The 24,903-nt window shown below is 32.8% G+C and overlaps 2 protein-coding genes and 1 pseudogene across 3 annotated transcripts; 1 reads left to right on the top strand and 2 right to left on the bottom strand.

The window, feature by feature from the left end:
- Window positions 1–86: 86 nt before the first annotated feature.
- Window positions 87–2,217, bottom strand: LOC145057724 (outer envelope pore protein 16-2, chloroplastic-like). Its single transcript, XM_079005603.1, has 7 exons — window positions 1,840–2,217; window positions 1,659–1,710; window positions 1,087–1,143; window positions 959–990; window positions 731–764; window positions 535–602; window positions 87–340 (listed from the first exon to the last, which is right to left on the bottom strand). The coding sequence occupies exons 1-7, from the start codon at window positions 2,074–2,076 to the stop codon at window positions 197–199; spliced, it is 624 nt and encodes a 207-aa protein (XP_078861729.1). The 5' UTR covers window positions 2,077–2,217; the 3' UTR covers window positions 87–196.
- Window positions 2,218–3,968: 1,751 nt separating this feature from the next.
- On the bottom strand, window positions 3,969–13,103 carry LOC145057722 (uncharacterized). Its single transcript, XM_079005601.1, has 23 exons — window positions 12,703–13,103; window positions 11,135–11,215; window positions 10,811–10,995; window positions 10,667–10,716; window positions 10,457–10,536; window positions 9,858–9,917; window positions 9,584–9,683; window positions 9,422–9,499; window positions 9,152–9,213; window positions 8,955–9,023; window positions 8,794–8,871; window positions 8,605–8,700; window positions 8,445–8,515; window positions 8,291–8,368; window positions 7,911–8,004; window positions 7,709–7,804; window positions 7,139–7,356; window positions 6,932–7,046; window positions 6,512–6,643; window positions 6,312–6,419; window positions 6,122–6,231; window positions 5,069–5,170; window positions 3,969–4,849 (listed from the first exon to the last, which is right to left on the bottom strand). Exons 1-23 carry the CDS (start codon window positions 12,751–12,753, stop codon window positions 4,453–4,455), a joined length of 2,511 nt encoding a protein of 836 aa, XP_078861727.1. The 5' UTR covers window positions 12,754–13,103; the 3' UTR covers window positions 3,969–4,452.
- A 4,787-nt stretch (window positions 13,104–17,890) lies between these two features.
- LOC145057721 (dihydrolipoyl dehydrogenase 1, chloroplastic-like) lies at window positions 17,891–23,036 on the top strand (annotated as a pseudogene). Its single transcript, XR_013686166.1, has 9 exons — window positions 17,891–18,186; window positions 18,750–18,896; window positions 19,002–19,136; window positions 19,209–19,314; window positions 21,323–21,625; window positions 21,747–21,832; window positions 21,974–22,427; window positions 22,521–22,592; window positions 22,815–23,036. The product of XR_013686166.1 is annotated as a dihydrolipoyl dehydrogenase 1, chloroplastic-like (transcript).
- The last annotated feature ends 1,867 nt before the right edge of the window (window positions 23,037–24,903 follow it).

Here is a 24,903-nt window from a genome sequence, read left to right as displayed (position 1 = left end):
TATTATTTTACACATCTATAAAAACAATAAACAAACTAAAATCGAACATCAAGCACCAAATCATCCCCACTAAATCCATTAATTAATAAAAATAGTAGCTACGATAAAAAAAAAAAAAAAAAAAAAAAAAAAAAAAAAAAAGTAAACACACTTAAAACCATAAAAACATATCAGAAGATACATACATACATTTAAATTAGAATATACCAGTGAGAAGATTTGCAGCTGTTGAAACAGCTGCACCTGTGATGGCCAACTGCACAATTTGTTCATGAGACGAATCATCAGATGTAAGTGCCAGAGCTGCACCCGTGATTGCTCCCGCCACTGCACTACTTTTCTGCACCAAATAATACATTAGATAAAACAAATGTGAATTAATAACAACTTAATTCCATCTATTGGATATTATTATTATTATTATTATAAGATGCTACTTCCATTTATTCCTATTTTTAAGGATTATAAGACATTTTATTTTGCAAAGTCTGCCCGATTATAACAAAAATGGACAAAAGAGATTCATGGACTAACCCAATCATGAACCCCTCGAGCTTCTTTTAAACCATACGTCAGACCAGAGTACATCCCAGCAGCTAGACCTGAGATGAAAAATATCATTATATATTATTAGTAGTAGTACTATTTATATCTTTATTGTAATCTTTATAATTTTGATTATTATTGTTATTGCTATTACTATTCGGAGTCCATTAGATGATTTTCTTACCCCATTGTATAGATTCTTTCCCTGTGCTTGTCACCTAAGAACATCAAAAAATAGATAAAACAAATGTGAATTAATTTGAATAATAAATACTAGTACTCAAGTAAAAAGTGCATGTCCATTACCACAATATGCTGATGTTTAAAAAACATTCAGAGAGAATGATGGCAAATTGGAGAAATGAAAGGGAAAAATATATAAGGGCAAATTTGTAATAAACATTAAACATACCAAGGCTTCAACAGAGTTTCTGCTAGTTTCCCCTGCAAATCAACATCGATAACAACCAGTATAATAAGTAGTATTACTCTATATGACCTAGCTTTTATCTAATAAAAGTTAAAAGATAGAGATCATACCATGAAGGCCTCGGAACTTCCTTTTACTGGAGATTCTGGTTTCGTCTCCACTTGCATCTGATTATATTAATATTAGAAAGCAACTTAATTAACATTAAATTTTGTTTCATCATCTCTTCATCTTAATCTATCATAGTATTACATGCTTGTTTATGCAAACAACTTTTTATTCTTCTTCAGTTTATGCAAGATAATGGTTTTTAAACAAAATATGCAACCAGAGATCGGCTACCTCATGGTGTGGTATTTGGAATTAATCTGATTTTATGCAACAATGTTTAACTTTCTTTTACTTAAGGATCAAAAAATTAGCATCTGAAGCCAAACTCATAACAGCTATCCATAATAAATTTTGATGATAACGTGAAATAGTGCTTGATCATTGTCTTCATTATAAGTAAAACAGCTCAATTTTATGGTGTCAAATTCTTATTCTACTTCATCTGTACTTTAAACATGATTAAGCAATTCTGTAAACAGTGGTAAAATGGTTATGGATGATTAGTATTTTTTTTATTTTATGAACTCATATAGAAGAAATGTGAAGGAGACCGAAGTTTTGGGAAACTCACTTTCGAGAGCAGTGAAACATGCTTCGCGTGAAACCGCCTGAACTGCTCCGATCTGCACCACACATTACATCATTCCCCGATCAATCAAACTTCGTGTTAGAGAGACAGATGTATGTATGTAGAGAGAGAGAGAGAGAGAGAGAGAGAGAGATAGAGAGATAGAGAGGGATGTGGGGCTTACGCCGGCGGCGGTAATGAAACTTCCGGCCATCCGATTGAGAAGAGGATGACCAAAATCGAAGAGACCTCCGGCACTGTTGAAGCTCCTCACTTCATCCATCAACGATCTCGTCTCCAAGTTGTGCCCCATTAATTTTGCAACTGTGTTTCTGGGTGAGAGTGTGAGTGTGAGAATAGAGAAGACGGTTGTAAGCAGAAATGGAGTGAAAACACTAATCGAAGCAGACATCTGTAACATTTGCGCGTCACACGTGTCAGACGTGGAGCAAGAAGCTGATGCCGCGTGGCATATTAAAGTAATTTTATTCTAGGGGAATTCACGAAAGGAAGTTCATTTCGAACTCCAGATCAAATGGATATCCATCCTTTTCAAATGGTTTTTTTGGGAAATTTGAAATGGGTACCCACACATATGGGGATAGTATTTTGGATTATTTTTTTTTAAAATTGAAGCGACGATATAGAAGTGGATACACAAGAGATTTAGGTGTAGGTGGTATGTTTTTTTCTATCCTGTACGTCTTGGTTACTTTTTTTACATTTTGTCGTGTATAAAACTGAAAAAGATGGTAGTACAAAACTAAAACCCTTGTTAGAATTAGAATCTAAAGAACTTGTCCAAAACGGAAAGGGTTTTGGTTTGAAACACTCCGTAATTAAGCTTTCATTAGTAATTAATATCTTAGTTAGTAAGTATTGATGAAGTACAAACACTTGTCCAAATTGATAATTTTAGTCCATAATCCAAATTTTTTTTTTATTTTTTTATTTGTATCGGTCAATTAGAGTTAGGTAGAGATTAGTCGGGACCCTAAATTATAAAAGAATTTGTTTAAAATTAAATAAATATAACTAAATACCAAAGTCTGAATCACTATTATATGTTCGGATACACATCAAAGGTATCAAAGTTTATACAGACAGCTAAAAGTTAAAACAAATAGCAAAGTCTTATTCATTTTATGTTCAAATACATTAGAAGGTCCGTATTAGCATGATACGATGAAAGATATAGAAACTTAGTTATCGACGTGATAAGAGACAGAGATGTAAAGTTAGAATTAGAGAATTTAGTTTACCATTTGCGTATTTCATTTTTCGATAATTTTGACCATTTGACATTTTGACAATTTTTTTGACCATATAGACGATTAATTGGTCACCGAGCTCGATCTGAATCCTCCTAATATGACTGATTAGCATTAATTGTAGATGAATTGAGACCGCCAAATAACTAATCGGCTGCATATACCGATTTTTACAAGAAGTTATAACATTAGCATTTTGATCATTATAGCATTTTCAATTTGTTTGCTTACGAAAATCATCTCTCAACCAAATCTTTGTTGTCTTGCTTTTTTGTTATATGCAGATGTGCCTAAATCGAATCCGGATGTCAAAGTATATTATTTTTCATATATCAGGAAAGGATAAATCGTATATGTTGGATACGAATCAGATACCCAAAGTTTTTGAAATTGGATTGGATTTTTTATCTAGTTCTTTTTATTTAAATTTATATTCCAAAATCCAAAATCTAAATAAATGTCAAACCGTATTTTTTTCATATCAGGATATCGGGAAAGGATAAATCTTATATGTTGGATACAAACTTTTTGAGATCATATTGGATTTTTATCTAGTAGTCTGAATTTATATTCCAAAAAAATCCTACATTTTCATCCAAAATCTAAATAAATGTCATCTAAAAATCTGATCATTTTTAAACAAAAATTAGGATGAATTTGGTTGGGATTATCCCAAATCCAGTTGTATCATATTGGGCTTAAAAAATAGGCCTTCAGATTTTTATTTTCTTATATTTATCAATTAAAACATGACACCATATTACATAACGATTTTGTATTACATCTAAAGCATGACACCATACTACTATTACATATGCTATTATATGTTTGCATCAACATTTAACAATAACATTATTATTGTTTTTTCTCATAGTAATCATCATATTATCATGTTACAGCAGTGGCATTTTGAATTTATTCCCCTATGATACCAATTCCTATCGTGGAAAATTGAACTATTTATCTAAATGGTTACTAATAACAAATCCGAATTTAAAAAATAAATAAATAAAAGAAAAAGAAAAACATCCCAATCTTATCATTTAAAAAATGAAAAGCTAATTCCTGTTTTAATAGATAAATAAATAGCAAAAGAAAGTTTTGGAGCTTCTTGGAAGAAGTTGATAATGTACAACATATAAATAGCGCAGCTACATTGTCCCAACCAACCAACCAACCACCACCACCAAACATTTTCATGGGAAAATTATATAACAGTCAGTCACTTGTGACCCTGGGTGTTTTGTTATACAACCCAATCTATCAATTATATAATGGTTTTCACATTGCCTAAAAGACTAATCATAAAAAGCTAACCAAAATTGCAAAAAGAAGACAAAGTTTATAAATGTTTTAATAAACCCATCCCATCCCATCCCATCATCAAGACTTATTACCAGACCGGAAAGTATGGCACCACCTCCACCACCGCCTTTGCAATGGTACTTACTGTACAGTATCATCTCCCACCACCACCACCACTACTCCTATTTCAGTTTTATCATCCATTTGCTTCTTGTTTTTTTTCAAGATCCATTTATAGCGACCTCGGGGCCCACTGTTAGGGTGTTTTTATCATCGGTTTCCTTATTTGGAGCAGTATCGCCCTTATCTTTATTGTCTTGAGAAGTGTAAGTGTTGGGGGTATTTTTTGAAGGCAATACGGCTTGACTTAGAGTTGAGCATAATGTGGCAAACACGCTTTCTTTTGATTTCATTGGGTTTTTAGTGAGCAATCGCTTTTTGACAGAATCGGGTTGTTCTTGTTTGGAGATTTTTCTTTTTAATCGGAATTGGAATTCCAGGCTTCCTTCATCCTCTTGTGTTTTTTCGGGTTTGGTTTTTGGGGGTGGCTTGTAGTCTTCATCATCATCATCATCATCGTCTTCATAGTCAACCAGTCCACCTGGCCTAGGACTAGCACTAGAAAAATTTTTAAAAATAAAAATGTTAAAACTCCAAATAGCAACCTACTTTTGCTTATTTGTTTGTTGCTATTGTTTCCTTCTATTTCAGTATTTGTACTTTGAAAAATCCACATGATTATAGCCAAGACAATGTTCTAAATTATCTAAAAAATCAAATAAAAAAGTTTCCAAGTATGAACATGAAATAATAAAAAAAAAAGTTACCTATACCTACCTTAAAGATGATGATGATGATGATCCATTGGATAAAGTGGGTTGCGTGTGTATCCTTGTTGTACTACGAGGCATTGATGCAGATGCGGAATCTTCTTCATCACTGTAAGGAACACAACTTAGATCTTTCTTAAAACTTAAAACAGATTATGCACACGCACATTTCTATTTAGGAAAGACTGAAACTTGAATCCATAATTACCTTTTTTCTACTCTCATTGGTAATCACAAAATATTGAATGGTATTGACTAGGTATACACGAATCCACTATTTTAAGTTTAAATGCAAGAAATAGCTGCGTGTTATAAGTATTTTATTCTACTTCCAAATATTTTCTTGTCAAATGTCAATGCATTGATTGAACTTTGAAAAGTCTACCACATTACAGCATTGTACTTGCACACAAAAAATTTCTTATTATTATACTTTGAAAAATCTACCCAATTATAGCAGCAGGGAAAACTGCTTTTTATATTTTTCAAATACGAGATATCTGGTACTATAAAAGGTGAAGAAAGTTTAAGATCTAGAAAGAAAAGGAAAGAAAAGAATACAAGTGTGATAAAAGTTTTGGCCAACTTCCTCAACAAAAATCAAAACTTTACACCCAGATGCACAAGTATTTGGAGTGAATTTAACTACACACTTTTTTATTGACAAAATTACCATTTCTTTTCTGTCCTAACTTATTAATGACAAAATTACCCTTTTTTATGAGATAACCACAAATGAAGGGTAAGCCTAACAGTGAAACATTTCATTAAACTAGGTCGGAACGGAAGACAAAATTTTATTTTTATTTTTATTTTTTTGGGAAACCATAATGTGAAGAAGTAAATGATTGAAGCATATTCAAATTCTTGACTAGGTGATGTTTCTTTTTGACTTAATGGACTTATTCCAGTAAGCTGTATAAGGGCGTCTCTTTTTTACTTGACACAAAAAGAACAGACTTGATGTAGAAAGTCAATAAAAGGAGACTATTTTTTTTGTTTCCTTCTATTTCCCACATTTTCTCAAATTATCTTTTGATCTTTATTTCTCCAAAAATACCTGTCCTCATTGAAGTAATCCTCCTCTTCCTTCTCAAGGCCGCGCTCATCTACACGTCTTCTAGTGTTGAGTGCATATGGCCCATTTTGATTGGTCACCTGCTCCATGGCCTGCAAATTCCAAATCCACACATACCATTTGATTCATAACTTTTATAAATAAATAAATAAATGTAAAAGAATTTAATTACCTGATCATATCTAACTTTCAGAGATTGAATGGAAGGTAAACCATCAAACTTCACCAACTCCACCCAAAATGTTTCAACCAGATATTTCATTAGTGTCTTCAAATTTTCCTGCATAAAACTCACTCTCTATGTCATCATACCAAATAACATAACTTTAAAGATATTAAATACTACTATTTTGCACTTGTGAAAACAACTACCTTACGGATATACTCAAAAAGCTCCAAAACTGCAGAGTTCAGTAAATTATAGCGACTTCCATTATCAACAAAAACATCTACAATCGGTTTCAATAGATTGTTTTTTCCCATATGATTCATGAGTTGCTCATCCTGCAAAAAAAGATTACATCATCCAAGTGCCTGAAAGATGTCTCCATCTAACTGTTTACAAGCATGTCATTATTATTAAATATTAATCCATACCAGCCACAAGATAACTTTTTTTCCAAAAAAGTCAAAATAAGGCCTTGTTTCTTCTTTTCTTCATCAAGTGTTATTTGGATAAATGATGTTTAAAAATAAGACTTGAGAAAATGAAGACACACTCGAGGAAATGGAAGAAAAGAATTAATGAGGGTAGATTTGTAAAAGGTTAGGAGTTCATGGGAATTTACTTACTTTAAGTGAAACTAGAGTTCGAATGAAGCGAATAGCTGCAACCACAAGATACTTTTCCCTTCTACAAGTCAGACTTAAAACTTTCTCTATTACGCCACTAAGCAAAAATTTGGACCTGAAAACAAGAAAAGATGGATGAATTTACACAACTCCCAAACTCTGAGTAAAATTTTAAAAATATCACAGAAAATTTATTGAAGTACTTACTTAATCTTATAAGGATGTTGCAGAACACAAAAGCATAAGAGGTCATATATGTTCAAAAGTATTTCAGGCTTGATGCTAGTTTGACTATGCAAACTTCCATTGGAATCCGCGGATTTATGAACAGCATATGGAGGACATGATGATGATGATGATGATGATATGACATCAAGTAGTTGATCCAAGTGCCTCTCATAGAAAACATCAACAATAGCATCTCTCTGCAGCAAAATCAAAAACATCAGAAAGTAGGTTGGATGCAAAGTTTTATGAATGAAAAAGATGAAGTTCTAGACAAGGGTAACCACTCAGCAACAAGGAAATATAATAAGGCCTTGTTTCTTTTTTGGTGTCATTAAATGATGTATAGAATACATTTGAAACTTTAATCGAATATTGTAACTTTTGACTTAATTGAAAAGCGGTCTTTTATTTATATGTGCAAAAGACATTCCTCATCATCGAAAATAGCCTTATAGAACAAACATTTCAGCTTGTCATGAATCGATATAACTCTAACTCATGGTTAATACATATCTTACTGATGACAAAAAGTATAAATAGCCTACACACCTGTCCTGCTGGAGAATATGTATCCAAAAGACTTTTAATTATCTCAAGAAATTGGCAATGCATATCATCCCCAAAATCTTTAAGCATACCTTTTACCTGTAACAGAACAAATATCTGCCTTTGTTATATAAGTTCATGCCAATATCAATTTTTTTTTAAAAAAAAAGGCCAGATATACAAAAGATGATTAGTGATTACATACCAAAAGCCCAATTAGTGAGACACCTTCCTGGCGACTAACATAGGAACGCAACAAAGCTGGATCTTGGCTCACAAAAAGCATGAGGATGTCTGTCCTGCATCCATCAGATTTTTGTTGAGAGTTATGTTAAGGGTCTTTAGGTCTTTTCATTTGTGGTTCAAATAATAAAGTTTGTTAGTAAGGGCAATAAGGTAGTTTCTTCCTATTAGGTCGGCGATAAATAGAAGGGAGGGAGAGTTTGTAAGTATCTTGAATCTATTTTTGTTAGAGTGATCAGAAGTTAGTTTGCAATATAATCATTCAATTCTTGTTCTACCATAAGTAGAACGAAATTAATGCATTATATAAATCAATGAGTATGAGAGATACAAATTGTTTACCCGGTCAGAATGAGCTTGTTATCATCACTCTGCAAAATATCACCAATCACTTCAAATATGCCTTCAGATACGAGATCCCTAAAGTGTCAAAACATGTTAAGAAATTAGAATTTTTACATAATAAAATGTTAAAGTTGAAACTCAGAAAGCATACCTGAACAGCCGGAGTTGCTGGACCATTTGTAAGCTCTTGCTTAGATTACAGAATTCTTGCAAGAAATATACCTAAATCATAAACAAACATATATACTTATTCAAAAAGATTAGGTTTATGTAGTGTTTGGTATATGAAATGCATATAGTATAATCTTTACCAAATTCATCTTGGATTCCGGAGTGGTGGAAGGCGATTTTAACCTCGTAAACAACTCCTTCATAAAGTTTGCATCATCTTTCAACAAAGTCACAACCTACACAAGTATAAAATATATATCAGATACTGAATGAAAGTCAAGGCTCAAGATTTTATACAAAAAGAAAATGTAATAACCTCCTCTCCTCACCATTCCATTGTTTGAGTGGACTATGGAATTCAAGCTTGCAGCTGTCGCCTCATCCAATACTCTAGACAAAACAACATCCTAACAAAAGCAACATATATCAGGATTCTATAGGAATTAGGCAAAAAGAGTAATTACCTCCTTGAATACATTCAAGAATTTACCTTCAGGTAACTGACTCTGTATGTTTGATGTATCTTTGATGAAGCTAGGGGATCCTTAATTGGTATTGCCTACACAAGTTAAGTGATATGTTACATTAGAAAAAAAAATGTACTACAAACTGAAAGAAAATCTTTTTGTTTCTCATCATCCTTCACAGCATAGCTGTCAGTAAAAAAAAATCAATGGAAATAATTACCTCCTTGAATACATGTGCTTTAAGTAAGTCACGATGGTGGACATGAGGTACATCAGGGTCATCTACACAAGAATATATAGCAGCATCCATCAATTATAAATTTCTATACCAATAATGATATATTACAGTTATAAATTTACTTTCAATCTTCGATAACACAAATGAGTTGATAGATATTTCTACACATCAATTAAATTACACTCCAAAGAACCAACAGAAGAATATGAATTCTGAACTAAAACACAGATTTAAGACGGAGGTACAACTTACATTCAAGACATCCAACAATGTCCATGATTAGTTCATCAGAAAATATTTTCTCAAAGATCTGTGGACTATTGAGGAGAACTGCAATAACAATTTATGAAATCAAAATGTCAGACTAGTTGTTCCATATTAATTATAAAAAGTAATTAGAATTTGGGTATTAACTGATCCCTCTGATAATTTTGTATATTATGTGAAGGCCATCATAATTCTCCAAATCTTCACACACTCTGAACAAATCCATCAACTTGCGGAAAAACTTTTGCTGCAAAGGTTATAATGATTTATAAAAAAAAGCATTAACCTTAGAATAATAATAAAATAGAATACTATGTACATTTCATAATAATTTTATCAAATACAGTGGCATCATATGGATAAACAAATATGCATGTTTCTCTATATTTTTCTGAGTGGAAAGAGATTGATAATAGCATACATCATGTAGTATGAGCTCTGTCACACATAACTGATCAGTAATGCTACTGTCCACCACAACCTGCAAGATAAAAGCAATTGTAAAAATAGTGTTAAATGTAAGAAATAGCAATTTACTTTCTTTAGTTGTTTATCATTGCATGCTACTTTCATTTCTTCCTATTACAGCATTGTGCTTTGAAAAATCTACCTGATTATAAGCTTTATACCAATGTCAGCCAAAAACAAAACAATTTTCACTGCTATAACAAGGTAAATTTTTCAAAGCACAATGTCTAATGAGAAATAAGTTAAAAGTAAAATGTTCCAACTGGATAGATTTTTCAAAAAGTACATTGTCCTAATAAGGAAAAAATGGGAAGTACAATGTTGTAATAGAAAAAAAAAGGATGATATAATAAATAAATAAATGGAAGTAAGTTGAAATACTTCTTGCATTTAGCCCTAAGAAATATCAAGTTGCTACAGTGAAAAGTGAACATTCAAAAAATTCAGTGTTAAGAAACAGAGGGTTTTTCTTCCAGAAACATTATCCCAACAATTACCATGATTGTTAAAATATAAAAAATTAAAAGAAAATTTTAGATTTTTGGCCCAAACCTTAAGAATTGAAGGAAGCGTTGACAGCTCTACCTCAGGCAACTCCCTCAGCTCACTGTTGGCGCCATGATATGTCTCATCTGAACAAGTAATATAATGGAATATCTATCAAAGATCACATACTAAGGGCAAAATTCCTTCCTATTTTACCCTCCTTACAGTATAGCTCAAAACTGAGATTCCATATATATATAAATCACAAGTACTTACTATTGAGGGTATTAAAATGTAGATTCCGCTGTACATTGCAAACATGATCCCTGCATAAAATTAACATTTAAATCATTGTAATAAAACAAGTCGGATCATAAATTTAATGGAAATACATCATAATAAGATGTATTTAGTGTTTACCATATGTAGGAGCACCCTGTAGTCTCTTGAAAGCTAAGAGCTAGTTCACTTGAGTACTCTGGATCCCTCCATGAGATTATTGTATCTTCTTGCTTTCTATATATATCATCTGAGCTAATCCGGTGCACAAGCAATGTTTCATTGTCTTCTTCATCAAGCACAAACAACCCCAAATCTTCAGATCTCTGATGGAAGACATTAGTTTAAGTGTAAACTTTTAGAAAGTAACTTATGGTAGTAAAGTTGATGTAGACAGAAAAATTCAATCTTTATATGTTTTAAAAAAAAAAAAAAAAACAAAAACAAAAACAAATGATGACAAACCTCTAAGTAGTCAATGGTGACATGACCAGTCCCTTGATCATCCCATTTTCCATCATCATTGAGTCGGTATACCTTGACACGCTACATATAAAGGTTGCAGGAAGAACCATTTTATCATTATGAGAAGTTAATACAAAAAAGCAATGAACACAACTAAAAAGTCTACAAGAAGTCAAAAAGAAGAACAAAGACAATTAAAAATAATTTTATGACAATCAAGTGCTAATACTAGGACAAACATTATAAGAAAGTTGGGAGAAGATGAGTATTCATTGCCATAAATCCTATCAAGGAGTCAAGAGCTATCTGAGATCTAAAAATATTGTTAAAATGCTCATTTATAAAGCATGTTTTCCACCAATGGGAGAAATTTATGTACAGATATATGCACTAATATTTAAATATAAAATTAGTTTCTTTAACTACATATTCTTATTCCCTGTGTGTTTGTATATGCCTCTAACCATTGAAATGGATACAAGTTCCTCTTTTGTGCTTCCAAAAGAGAGCCACCTTCTTATTTTAATTTCCGATTCATATTTTACTTTCCATTGCCTGTTTCCTCAACATGAGACACCTCCAAGACCACATATAAAGATACACCATTGGTACAGAGAAAATAGAGATACTTAATCTTGATTTATGCAATTCAAAGGCATCCTCTTCATCTATATGCAACTAAGAGAAGTTCAGGTTGTTCCAAGTAAGAAAAATTCAGTCACCTACAATGTTGAAAGCAAGGCCACATGGCCAACTGCCCGAATCTTTAAAGAAAACAGCCAGACAGCTAAAAAAAAGGTCTATCATACAATTTCCCATACGAGGTCTATGCAGAATCGGTTTCATTTCATGTTAACACTTGACTATGTCCAACCATCAACCAACACAATAAGAAGGGTTTCCCTTATTGTCCAACTCGGAGTATGTTAAGATTGAAATAAGGAATATACCGGAAACTAGAATTAGATTGAAAATTCATAGAGAGTATCCAGTGAGTTATAAATTTCATTTGCCACTATACTCCTAAAGTAAGTTCAACTTTTCACTAAAATCTAGTTGCTTAAACTACCACCAGAGATCCATACTTTCACATTTTGCATTCTAAAAGGAAGCACACACACACACACATAATAATAATAAAAAACCATAGTAGCAGTACATCACTTTCATGTTCAACTGGAATATATGGGATAATCAAGAATCAGGAGGACTATAAGGCATGTTTACATATAAGATGATTTGAAGATAATACTAAGCTTGAAACTTATATGGACAGCAAACGAGCTTACAAAAATATAAACTCCATTCTAGGGCAAAATAAAAATCAAAAACTAAAGTCCCGCGCATCTATAACCAAATAAACAATCCAAAATATATGCCCCTACTTATCTTTCTGACATCTGACAAGAACACAAAGATATAGCCATATAGCTTAAAATTCGACATCTAATGAACTGCAAAAACTTCAACACGAAAAGGAGGTATTAATAAGAATCAAGCAAAAGAAAAGGCAACAGAATTACGTCAAGACAAGTAACAGAATTAAAAAGATAAGCAACTGGACTGACCTGCATCGAAGAATTATTGTTAGAAGTAGTTGTCTTCTCCGGCGCTCCCATCACAAGTCAGTCCGCTTTTTCTCAGAAATCGACAACAATAAAAAGTTGAAGATGATTCTTGCAGTATACGGGTAAATTAGGGTTTTTTTATCAAAAAAATCCAACAAAGGGAGAGGGAGACAAAACAGAAGAATGAAACTGATTCAAACAGAGATGAAGAAAATCAATTACGTAGATACCCTAACCGCCATTGATGTAGGAGTAAGCCTTTCTCTATCTCGCTCTCTTCTTCCCCTCTCTCTCTCTCTCTCCCTTCTGTCTCCTCTCTCAAGCCTCTTTTTTCTTTTATTTTTCTTTTTTATTTTGGCTTCTGTAAGAAGGAGAGAAGCATCCGTGCTCAGCCCCCGACTCTCTTTGGCTTGGCTACAGAAAAATATACATATATTTTTTTTTCTTTTTTCTTTTTTTTTAATCACATTATTGTATCTCTATCATCCCTTTATACATTTAAACTAGTTTAAATTTAAATCAGATGATATTTATATTTTAAAAATTAGCATAATTTATGTTAAAAAATTAATATATCGAAAGGCATTAAATTTTGAGATATGAACGAAAGTTTAATTACGAATATGGATATATGAAATTTTAGATAGAGATTATGAGATTATAATTTGAACGTATAACTTTATTGTATCTTATACAACCTAATCACATATTTATTTTATATATACTTGATATATCAATTTAAATCGGAGACTAAACAATATATGAACCTTTATGTTTATCCAAATCCATGTATATAAACATGCTTTTATTAATTGTGTATAATTGTTTCATCGGAATATTCAATTATAATAAAATACAACTAAAAACATATATTTCGAATTTTGTGGATACTATGGTCTATCGATATCCAAAATTTTGAAATTTTACTATCAACATATAAATATGTATTCAAAGTTTTGGATAGTTTAAGATTAGGTTTCAAATTAGTATATTTTTTCCATTTGTGATTATATGTGTATTATTGTGTATATGGGTATTTTGGAAATTTCAGTTTTTGTTTCAGGTACAGGTGATCGCGGGAAGGCAAATGCATGATCGTAACAGCTCCTCATGTTTATGACTTTGTTTCTGGGATACTCTGATATTATACTATTTTCAAAACAACTTTTGTAATGATTAATCGTTTTGAAATGTTTTTAAAAGTTTAAATTTGGCATGATTTTTATGGGTGTTACATCATGTTGATCACGATAAAGTTTAATTGTATCACTACAAGCTTGAGAATAGAAAGTTTCACTGACCTTTTTTGTGGCAGGTGTGGTAGAGACCATGAAGGCGAATTGCAGTTCCATCATCTCTTCTTCGGCTTCTTCCACCTTTGAATTTTCACTGATCTGTGGCAAGTTGGCTGCTTCATATCCTGTTAGATTTAGGGTCTGCATTTGATCCTCCCAGTTGAGGCTTTGTGCCACCATTGCCAAGTTAGCTGTTTTATTATTGGTTGTAGCTCCTCTGTTGTTCCTAACAGTCACCATCGTCCTATCCGGATTGTTCCTGGTGTCTGGCTTGGTGCATTCACGAGCAAAATGACATGGCCCGTGTCAATTGAAGCATCGTAGCTTGCTATTGTTGAACCCTACCTTCTTCTCCACGTTCATTCCTCAATTGTTCTTCCCTGTACGTTGAGTAAACTTTTTTCCCTAAACACCGCCATAGCAATTTGCCATGTGAGGTCCATCTCTTCCACGTCCTCACGGTGAATTTGATCCAAATCTCCAACCATAATTGGAGGTACCAAATCTCCTGCCATAAGAGCATTGTAGCATTTCATAAACCCATCCATTAAAGCCATGTTCTCTTCAGCTTCTTTGGGAATTGATGAAGTCTGAGTTATGGTTGTGACTTTAGCATTTAAGCCAAAAGAATTTGAGGATGCCAAGGATTGATGAGGCACAGTATGTTGAGCAGAGTAGGTTTGTTGAGTTGAGAAGGCATTATTTGAAGAGATTCCTAGATTTGCAGTAGAGTGGGAATTCACATGATTGATTTCACATTGCCTATCATCCATGTCACACGCCTTGATTATGGTCATCACTTTAGCAAGGGTGAGGCTGCTCAATTCTCTAGTCTTCTTGATCACTGTCACATTCATGTCCCAACTTCGTAAAAGAGAATTCAATAGCTTATTGTTAATTTTTTAGCGTGGTATATTGATTCCAGCTGCACTCATCTCAGTGGTGAGGAGTAATAAACCTTTGCAGTTGAACTTCTAGAAATTCTCCCATAACATGATTAAATAAGTTGAACATTTGTCGAAGCAGGTCGTGTCTGCTCTGCCTCATGTCCTCGTTTCCCTCATAAACCTCAATCAAGGCTTCCCATAAATCTTTTTGCAGACGTGTATTCCCTAAATCCTTAAACAATTTCAGGAGATAAGGCCATGATAATAGTAGCAAGAGCTCTATCATGTTCTTAAAACTTTTCAAAATCCTCATATGTGTAGTCCTCTATCTTCTTATCAATCATAGTTTTAGCTTTGTCGTCCACAATTGTAATCCTGACCGGACCTTTAAGAATGCTCCTCCATATCTTAGGATCCTCCATTTTAATGTATTTTTCAATTATGAATTTCCATTTCGGAAATCCATCAGCAGACAATAGTCGAGGAATACGAGTGGTAGTCCCTATAATCGAGTCCAACTCTTGATGCATTGAACTGATTTATTCCATTTTAAACTAGTAACTCCGAAAACGTCCAAAAATAATCAAAGATTGACCGTAAACATATCCGAAAAAACCCTTTAGGCTTAGTGTTGACCGTAAACTTGAACCTTGACCAAATAACCTCCGAAAACACTAATCGTTGACCGTAAACTCCGAATTTTGACCAAATAAACTCCGTAAACCCTTTACGCTAATCTTTAACCGGAAACTCCAAATTTAACCAAAAATAGCCTCTGTAAACCATGATTTGTTATTTTGAAATTTTATCCAACACCCTTAAGATTTGTGAATTAGATATATCAGTTCAAGTCTAATCCCGATAAATTAGAAGGATATATCTGAAATTCCGATGAACATGAAGAATGCCAAAACCAATTTCACAAAGAACACAAGAATAATAATCAATAAAAATCTAAAGTTTTAAGATTATGATTTTTCTGAATAAGTAAATACTCCCAAAAACAGCAAAAAAATGATTCTAAAGTTCTTGAATGCGATTGATACCCGATATAGCTATGATACCAATTATAAGTCCCAATATTATGGATCTTATACGATATTAATCTAAATTGCTTAATGAGTGCGGAATGTCAAGTAAGAAATGATTCAAGAACATGAAATAACTTCCAATGCACACGATTCTATTGACAATAAATCGTCTGGTACATGAGAATTCTAAAGGCAGTCGTGAACCAAAACAATGAGAAAAACGATTAACCCATATACGACTGAAAACACTAATATATATATATATATATATATATATATATATATATATATATATATATATATATATATACCAAGTACAAGACCACAAAAGCCCAATCCATTATGACCGTAAACACTAGGTGATTACGGTCAAGCTAACCGTGAACATACACAAGCCTATTAACACAATAAAATCTAAGCACAAGAACAAACACATTATGAGCCCAACATAAACCATAAAAATATGACCCAGCAGTAAAATTTTCCATATTTTAATTATTGATTATATTATTTCATATTATATTATCTTCAAGATGTAGTGTAAAGTGATTAGAGTTTATGATCTTGTGATATTTAAGTTGCTTTGAGGCTTTTTATTATTGTCACAAGTGTTTCAAAAACTTATTTGATGATCTTGTATTTTAAAATAACAACCTATTTTTCAAGACAACCAAAACATTAAATATCGATGACTTAAGACTTTTTTGTATTCTATAATTTTATATCAATGTATTTTCTCGTTTTATATCATTTTTTAACCTTATGATTAACCTTTATTGATAATTAATCAAAACCATTAACCGATAAACATCATTAACCATAAATACTAACAATAAATGGTTACTTAAAACACATTAACCGATTGTAATAATTATGGACGTGTTCGACAAACTAGTTGGCATTTTGTTAAACATTATGTTAGATAACTTTAGATTTGAAGCGTTTTGTTTAGAGGTTGTTTGAGTATTTATCTAAAAACTTCTTATTAATTTATTGACTTCTTGAAAAGTTAGTAAGTTAAAAAAATGTTTGAATACTTAACTTTTAAAACTATTTTTTGTTTAACATTTGAAAATGATTTTTCAAGAAGTAACAAATTGTGTTTTTTTGAAATGACTTATAATTTACTAGGATACAAAACAAACAAAAAACAATTTTAAGCTAAATAATTTTTAATTTATTAACTTATTGATTTTTGTCACTAAAAAACCAATCCATTTTTTTAAAATTAAATGCTAAAACTTTATAGTGTCAAATCAAACTTTTTGTTCAAAACAAAACATCCGAACGCTAAAAATTAAAAGCTCCAAACTCTTAATGCGAATTATACCAATAACTTAGGGGTCGTCTGTTTCGTTTGATTCCTAAGGAATTGGAAACTAAAATCCAATACAAAACGTGTTTGGCTTACAAAAGGAATGAAATATGATTTCCATAATTACTTTTTAATTCCGTTAATGAAAGATTTCCCATTCATTCCCTGTTTATAAGGAATTCACATTCTGTTGGCTTATCTTTTTTTTTTTTTTAATTACACAATTATCCTCTCATATATATGTGATTCTAGTAAACAAATAAACTATGTGATTTTTCATATCTTTTCTACAGTTACCTTCTTCTATCGATTATATTTTTCTCCAATCGGTATTTGTCAAAAAAAAATCATCTATCGATTTTCTCCAATTCCTTCAAATTCCAATTCTTTTGACAGATTTCGTTCCTTTAAAAAATATTCTGCGAAACAAACGCCACCTTAGATTTTATCCGATCAAACCAAACATTCCATACATCTATCTATACATAATGAAACACCTTCGTAATATGCATGTAACAACATTCTAAACGGAAGTAATTGGGTCTATCCAATTATTGGAGACAGATCAGCAAATCCTCCCCCATTCACTCTATCCAATTAAACAGTCTCTCTCGCCCTCCTTCACCCCCTTCCTTCCAATCACATAAATGCACTCCTTAATCTCTACATCACCAATTTCTCCATCGTTCGAACCCTACACTTCACTCACCGCACTTCCTTCTTAATTCTCCGGCACCCTTCAGTTTCTGTTTCTGCGGTCTCAGGCGAAAGGTTCTACAGTTATCTCAGCCCAAATATAGAGTAGTTAGTGCCTTATCTCAAAGAAGACCGGGAATTACGTTACAGCAGCTTCGCCAGGCAACAATGGAAGTCCTCCAAAGTCTTTTGATTATGATCTGGTTATAATCGGAGCGGGAGTTGCTGGCCATGGTGCTGCATTGCATGATGTTGAAAAGGTTAGAAGAAATAATTGTTTAAATCGCACCACATAAATAATTGCAGTATTTTTCGTATTATAATTATAACATGGCATGAAAATTGCAAGGATTCCTTGAGCATAATTTATTCATGTTATCTATTGTCAGAACTATAAAAAATTGATTTAGATTCTCAGTCTTGTTCAAACATCCTCAAAAGTCGAGTACTCAGTCAAAGGTTGCATAAAATATTGACATAATGATTAATCTATAATATCCTTGGACATGTCGAAGTTCATACTCCATAAATAATGAAATATATACCTAACCAGTCAAAGGTTGCACACATAATTTGACTATTTGATGACTACATATGATCGAAAAGATAAAAGAAAGCAAATTTAACTCCAACAAAAATGACCTTACACATAAGATGATTGATTGATCCCTACTTGCAACTGATGCACAGAACTTTGTTGAATTTAAATGAAATCAGTTTATACTATGACAATAGCATTTTAAGGTCATTTCTAGCCTTTTCATGATTGAGGTGTAAGATTAATAAAAAAAGGTTATTTTTATCAAGTTTTAGTACATGACAGGGTCTAAAAACAGCTATCATCGAAGGTGATGTGATAGGAGGAACATGTGTAAACAGAGGATGTGTTCCTTCTAAAGCTCTTCTTGCTGTTAGTGGTCGCATGAGGGAACTCCAAGATGATCATCACATGAAAGCTTTAGGCATACAGGTAATATAACTTTGACAAAATTGCAAAAATGGTCCCTGTGATTTGCCATCATGGTTAAAAATAGCACTAGAAAGTTTATGTTTTGGCTGTTTTGGAGTTTAATAGGTGTCAGGTGCTGGATACAACAGACAGGCAGTAGCTGATCATGCAAGTAATCTTGCTTCAAAAATTCGCAACAATTTGACCAATTCACTAACTGCACTTGGTGTGGACATATTGACCGGTTTTGGTTCAATTCTGGTAAGCCTTTGACTAAAATACTTTTGTTGATATCAATATAATATAGTTTTGACATATTATACTGATTATCAGGGTCCCCAAAAGGTGAAATATGGAAAGGATAACATGATAACTGCAAAGGATATAATAATTGCTACTGGATCAATCCCTTTTGTCCCTAAAGGCATTGAAGTTGATGGTATATAAATTTTTATTTCACATAAAAATTAATAAAGATCATAAGTCTATTAATTTTTTTTGTCATTCTAAATAACTGCAGGGATGATACGTCCCAAACAAACCGCTTTGGTCGTGTTTATCAGAGACGCTTTAAGAAAAGTTTAAAATAAGATAATTATAAGTTATAGTTATCTAGTTATTATTGCTTAGTTATTTTATTATTTAGGAATCGGATGTTTAGGACTTTTGGTTATTTTAGCAGGTCACTATAATTGGTGCACCATAGGGAGAATTGTTTCTTTTATCGATTAATTAATAAACCCGTGAGGTAATTTTGGAGTTCTTCCTGTGACTCGAATAACAGGAACAGTTCACGGGAATACCTGTGATCATACCAAGGGAAGACTGTTGTTACAGGTGATCATGCTCTAAAATTGGAGTTTGTTCCTGAATAGATAGCCATTGTAGGAAGTGGATATATTGGACTTGAATTCAATGATGTGTACACTGCACTTGGTAGTGAGGTGGGCCCTACAATCCTCTAGCTTCAACTTATCAATTTCTATCAACTTAAATATTACAAAATGAATAAATAGGTCACATTTATTGAAGCTCTTGATCAACTTATGCCTGGATTTGATCCTGAGATTGGCAAGTTAGCTAAAAGGGTTCTTATAAATCCACGAAAGATTGACTATCATACATGAGTATTTGCTACCAAGGTAATTCCTAGGTTTATTTGTTTATTTGAGTTCCATTATATTATATGCAAAAAGTCACATTGATTTTGTATTATTATTTCAACAAATCACCCCTGCAAAGAATGGGAAACCTGTCATGATTGAACTTATTGATGCCAAAACAAAAGAACCAAAAGAGACACTAGAGGTAAAAAAAACTGCAACTTTTGACCTATTCAAGTCAATCCTTAAAAGCTGCAATTTTTATTCTATTAACATCAGTTCATGTCTCACCTTTTTTGGTGAGACAAAAAGCTGCATTTTTTGTTATATTGACATCAATTCTTGTCTCACCTTTTTTGTGTGATACAAAAGCTGCAATTTTTGTACTATTAGGACAAGAATTGATGTCAATATGACAAAAATGCAGCTTTTTGTCTCACCTTTGAACATCGGTCTTTGTTTCACCTTTTTGGGGGCAACATAAAGCTGCAATTTTTGTGGTCTTTGCTACTTGTGTAGGTAGATGCAACACTAATTGCCACTGGAAGAGCTTCATTCACAAAAGGTCTTGGATTGGAAAATGTATGTTGCTTAAGGTTAAAATAGTAAAATATTAAATTAATATGAGACTGGAATGGACAAGGCAACAAGCTTTCTAGGGCTATTTCTATGATGAGAGTGAAATTGACATTCACGTCTTTTCGTGAGTCTGTGTCCTACCTTTTTGTGAATTTTTGTCCCATTCACATCAGTGTCAGTTAGATGCATGTTAGACACAATACAACTAATAGGGCCTACATGTATAATTGTAATGGTTGTTCTGTAGATCAATGTGGAGACACAACGTGGTTTTGTTCTTGTTGATGAGCATATGTGTGTGATTGATGCAAAGGGAAACCTGGTATGTTTCAATTACCAATATGATCTTATAATCAAAACATATTTGGCTAATTGGTATTTGACAAAAAAAAAAAACTTTAAACTTTAGGTTCCTGTTATGCATCAACTTATGTCACATAGGCTAGGTAAGGGCAATATGGGAAATGCAATAAATAAAGAGAATCTCATTAGTTCAGGGGCAATTTAGGTATTTTATAGTTTGTTAGGTCAGTTACTCAGTTAGTATAAGAGGGTAGTGAGTATGCGGAGTGAGGTATCAATCTTCTGTGTTAAAATCTGGAATTTATTCCTTGGGAGAGTAGCTATCTCGAATCAGCTAAACTATCATTTGTTCTTGTAATCTTTTGGGTATATTTGAGGTTATCAATCAATATTTGAAGCTGTTGTTGCTTTTTGTGTTATTGAATCTGTTGTTATAACTCAGTTCATAACAAATGGTATCAGAGCATTCACCTTCACCTGGGATTAAGGCTGGTGATAAAGGAGGAGGGAAGGAGGCTAGAGGAGCTCAACTCAAGAAGGTTGAATCGCTTGAGACAGAGTTAGGGTATTTATATGCTCGAATGGAGAATCAAGGACATCAGATCCAACAGAACGCTGAATCGATGGCCTCTCTTCAGTTGAAGACGGACCAAAAGTTTAAAGAGATCTTGAGTGCCATCGCCAACAGCCGACCGGAAGAGCCCAATGGAGATGCAAATGGCAAACTGATGCTTGCTCATGCTGCTAGCGCACAGGGAATTTCAGGTAAGACTTTTTTTTTTTTTTTTTAATTCTCATGAAGTGTTGTCTAAATAAGATGGTGTTTAAAGTATTTGATTATAGCAAATGAAGTGATTTGTGAATGGATTTGGATTGTTTGAAATAGTTGTTGAACAAGTGAGTGGAAAAGATCATGTTATGAACCACTTAAGTATCCCAGCAACTTGCTTCACCCATCCTGAAATCAGCATGGTGAGATTGACCGAGGACAAATTTTTAAATTTAATCTTCTAATAACTTCTACCTATAACTTTTTTTTATACATCTTTGGGTGTAGGAAATGTTATGAATTATGATTATTAATTAAATTAAATGGGTATGTAATTTGTGTAGCCTCAAGCAAAGGAGAAAGCAAAAAAAGAAAAGTTCAAGATAAGTGTCGCAATGACAAGTTTCAAAGCCAACACAAAAGCTTTGGCAGAAAATCAAGGAGAGGGTGTTGCCAATGTTTTCTTTTCTTTCTTATTATTTCTTAACAACCCTACTCTTTTTCTTAGATCAATATTATTAGAAGTAAATGACCATTTTACCCTTACCCTTCTGTTTATAATGAAAAATAATTGTTTATTTGAGTTCATGCATATTGAGAAAGGAGGCTTTCCCCCATCAAGATCAAGTCCTATTTTAAAGATGATGAATGAATGGATGAGATTGGTTTTGTATGATTATGCAGTTGATATATAGGGCGGATACAGGGGAGATACTTGGAGTGCATATCCTGGGGATGCATGCAGATGATCTTATCCATGAAGCATCATATGTCATGGCATTAGGCACTCGCGTTCAGGTACATACATCTTACATCTTTCACCTTCATTTCCTAATGCATCCAATGTCATGGCATTAATTACTTCTCTATAATATAAATATATTTTTGCAGGACTTAAAATATGCAGTTCATGTACATCCCACCCTTTCAGAAGTACTTGATGAACTTTTTAAATAAGCCCAGGTGAGCATCTCATGTTGGAATCCTTTCCAATTATAGCAATGCCATCCAAATACAATAAAAAATTTCACCACAGTTATAGTTGGGTATATTTTTCAAAGTATAATTTCCTAATAAGATTTTTTTTCTTTTTGAAAAATACAATCCCTTAATAAGAAAGTAAGTTATTATTTCTTGTATTTAGCCATATAAATTATGGTCAACTCTAAAATCATGTCAATGTAGATGAACGCAAGCCGGTAGCAGTATAATTCAGGCAAAATGTAAGCGGCTTACATCAAACAACTGCATATGTTCATATGTAATATGTTTACATTTTGTTTATATTTGAGAGTTTTTTTTAATTGTAAATTCTACACAAATTTGACGTTTGATTCAATACTTTTAGGTTATTCTAAAGAGTTAAATGCAAGAACTAGCAATAATATACTTTCATTGATTTGTTCATTGTAACATTTTACTTTTATTTCTTCATATTACAAAATCTTACTTTGAAAAATCAACCTAGTCACAAGATTGTCATCCAAACATGAATGTTTAAAAATATTATAACTTGGTAGAATTTTCAAATTGAAATTACAGCGGTGTAATAAAAAAATTGGTTTTCTTAATTACACAAAAGGCAAGGTGTTGATTGTCATTGTTATATTATAATTATGATGCATTGTTCAAACTTTGTAAACTATGATTACGACCTTCAATGCAAATTAATAGCACAAAATGCTGATAACAAACCAATCCCTATCATAAAACAGGACAACGTTTTGACCCCACTATAGAATCGCAGTCATTCCTAAGGAATAAAAAAATGTTTTTATTGCAAAGCACTTGTATTTATCTTTTAGCATACAACTTAGAAAGGCAAAGTTTTTAAATGTTATGTTGTTTTGGGTTTGAATTGGCATAAATTTAACTAGTCACAAATTTTTATCTTGGTATAAATTTGACTAGTTGGAATATTTCACTTTCTAATAATCGATTCATCAAAAAAATAATAATAAACTTTCTAATTGGAAAATCAAGATGCTTTTCATTATAGGTGAGCCATGCTTATAAAAAACAGTTTTAGGAAGGAAGCCTTGGCATGTAATTCATGTCGATTTCAAAGCCCATTTTAAGATATCTTTCCTTGGATAAAAGAGGAGAAACGAAATTTTGCTGGGTTATATAAAAGAAAGAGTAAATTACACGAATGGTCCCTATGGTTTAGGGTAATTTGCATGCCTGATCCCTAACTTATTTTTCTAACTCGGACCGTCCTTACTTTTCGTTTTTGTTTCCCGGTTGGTCCCTATTTAACCTAAAAAGACTATTATGCCCTCATTAATTTTTTTAATTAAATTTATTGTTTTTTATTTATTTATATTATTAAATAAACAAAACCCAACGTCATCCCACCCCACAACCCTCCTCTTTCACCCTTTTCATCTCATTCTCGTTTTCCACCTGATGTATCTTTGTATCTCTTCCTCCTTGCAAATCCAGATCAATGATGCTTTCTTGTTCTTTCCGATGGCCGACAACATCTGTTATCACCACCCCTTCGTCGTCGTTGCTACAACTTGGAAAAGGGACACCGGCCGCCGCTACTACTTCCCGGAAAAGAGACCCTGGCGATCTTTCATATCCTCTCCACTGGATCATCAACAACATGCATGTCCATCTTTGTCGGCGCTCCCACTGCCGCCCTATGTTCGACATCTTCACCCCTTAACCTCTGTTCCAAATTCAGGTCATCCCTTTCTCTCTCAGATACCATCGATACCAAAACCCACAAAAAAAAAAACTCAATCTGAAAAATCAAAACTTCACAATCACGGATTCAAGGATTTGTCATCTAAAATCAGAGATTCAAGGTAACAATCGCCTTTTCTTCCGGACTTCAGTCGACTCTCCCAGTCGACTCTCCCTCACTGCTAGCATCAGGTTTTCTTGAAAATTTATATGGTTACTGGCACTGATTTACCATCTAAAATTGATTCTCAGGGGAGATTAAGATAAAAGTTGTAGATCCAAGAGATGGGACTGAGTTTCAAATATTGGGAATGGATTTGATTCAAGTTTTTTTTTTTATTACATTTATCAAGAAGAAAACCAAAAACTCTGATTTCGTTGATGATGGTTTCAAGAGATTCATCAAATTTGATTACATAGGTTTAAAATTTGGTTGTATCTTGATTAAATTGTATTTGATTTGATTCTATTTGGTGGCGGTTTACACGAAGAAGACGTAGTTGTCGAATGAAAATTATCGGGCAAAAAGGAATCAGCATGGAAGAAACGCGTGAGGGGTGATTTTGGTAGAGGAATAAAG

The sequence above is a fragment of the Lactuca serriola genome, chromosome 6 (assembly GCF_051521515.1).
Source record: "Lactuca serriola cultivar US96UC23 chromosome 6, Lser_US96UC23_V15, whole genome shotgun sequence".
Taxonomy (NCBI): domain Eukaryota; kingdom Viridiplantae; phylum Streptophyta; class Magnoliopsida; order Asterales; family Asteraceae; genus Lactuca; species Lactuca serriola.
The sequence above is the reverse complement of the archived record's forward strand: the minus strand, read 5'-3'. Positions and strand labels throughout refer to the sequence as shown.

Bases quoted from the DNA above. Each gene is read 5' to 3' on its own strand.
- LOC145057724 (XM_079005603.1), bottom strand. From the start codon at position 2,076: ATGTTACAGATGTCTGCTTCGATTAGTGTTTTCACTCCATTTCTGCTT. The intron at 1,711-1,839 runs GTAAGCCCCACA...TGTGTGGTGCAG, and splicing joins GTTTCATTACCGCCGCCGGC to ATCGGAGCAGTTCAGGCGGT. The intron at 1,144-1,658 runs GTGAGTTTCCCA...TAATATAATCAG, and splicing joins ATGTTTCACTGCTCTCGAAA to ATGCAAGTGGAGACGAAACC.
- LOC145057722 (XM_079005601.1), bottom strand. From the start codon at position 12,753: ATGGGAGCGCCGGAGAAGACAACTACTTCTAACAATAATTCTTCGATG. The intron at 9,918-10,456 runs GTTTGGGCCAAA...TTTATCTTGCAG, and splicing joins CGCTTCCTTCAATTCTTAAG to GTTGTGGTGGACAGTAGCAT. The intron at 8,701-8,793 runs GTGAGGAGAGGA...ATACTTGTGTAG, and splicing joins TCCACTCAAACAATGGAATG to GTTGTGACTTTGTTGAAAGA.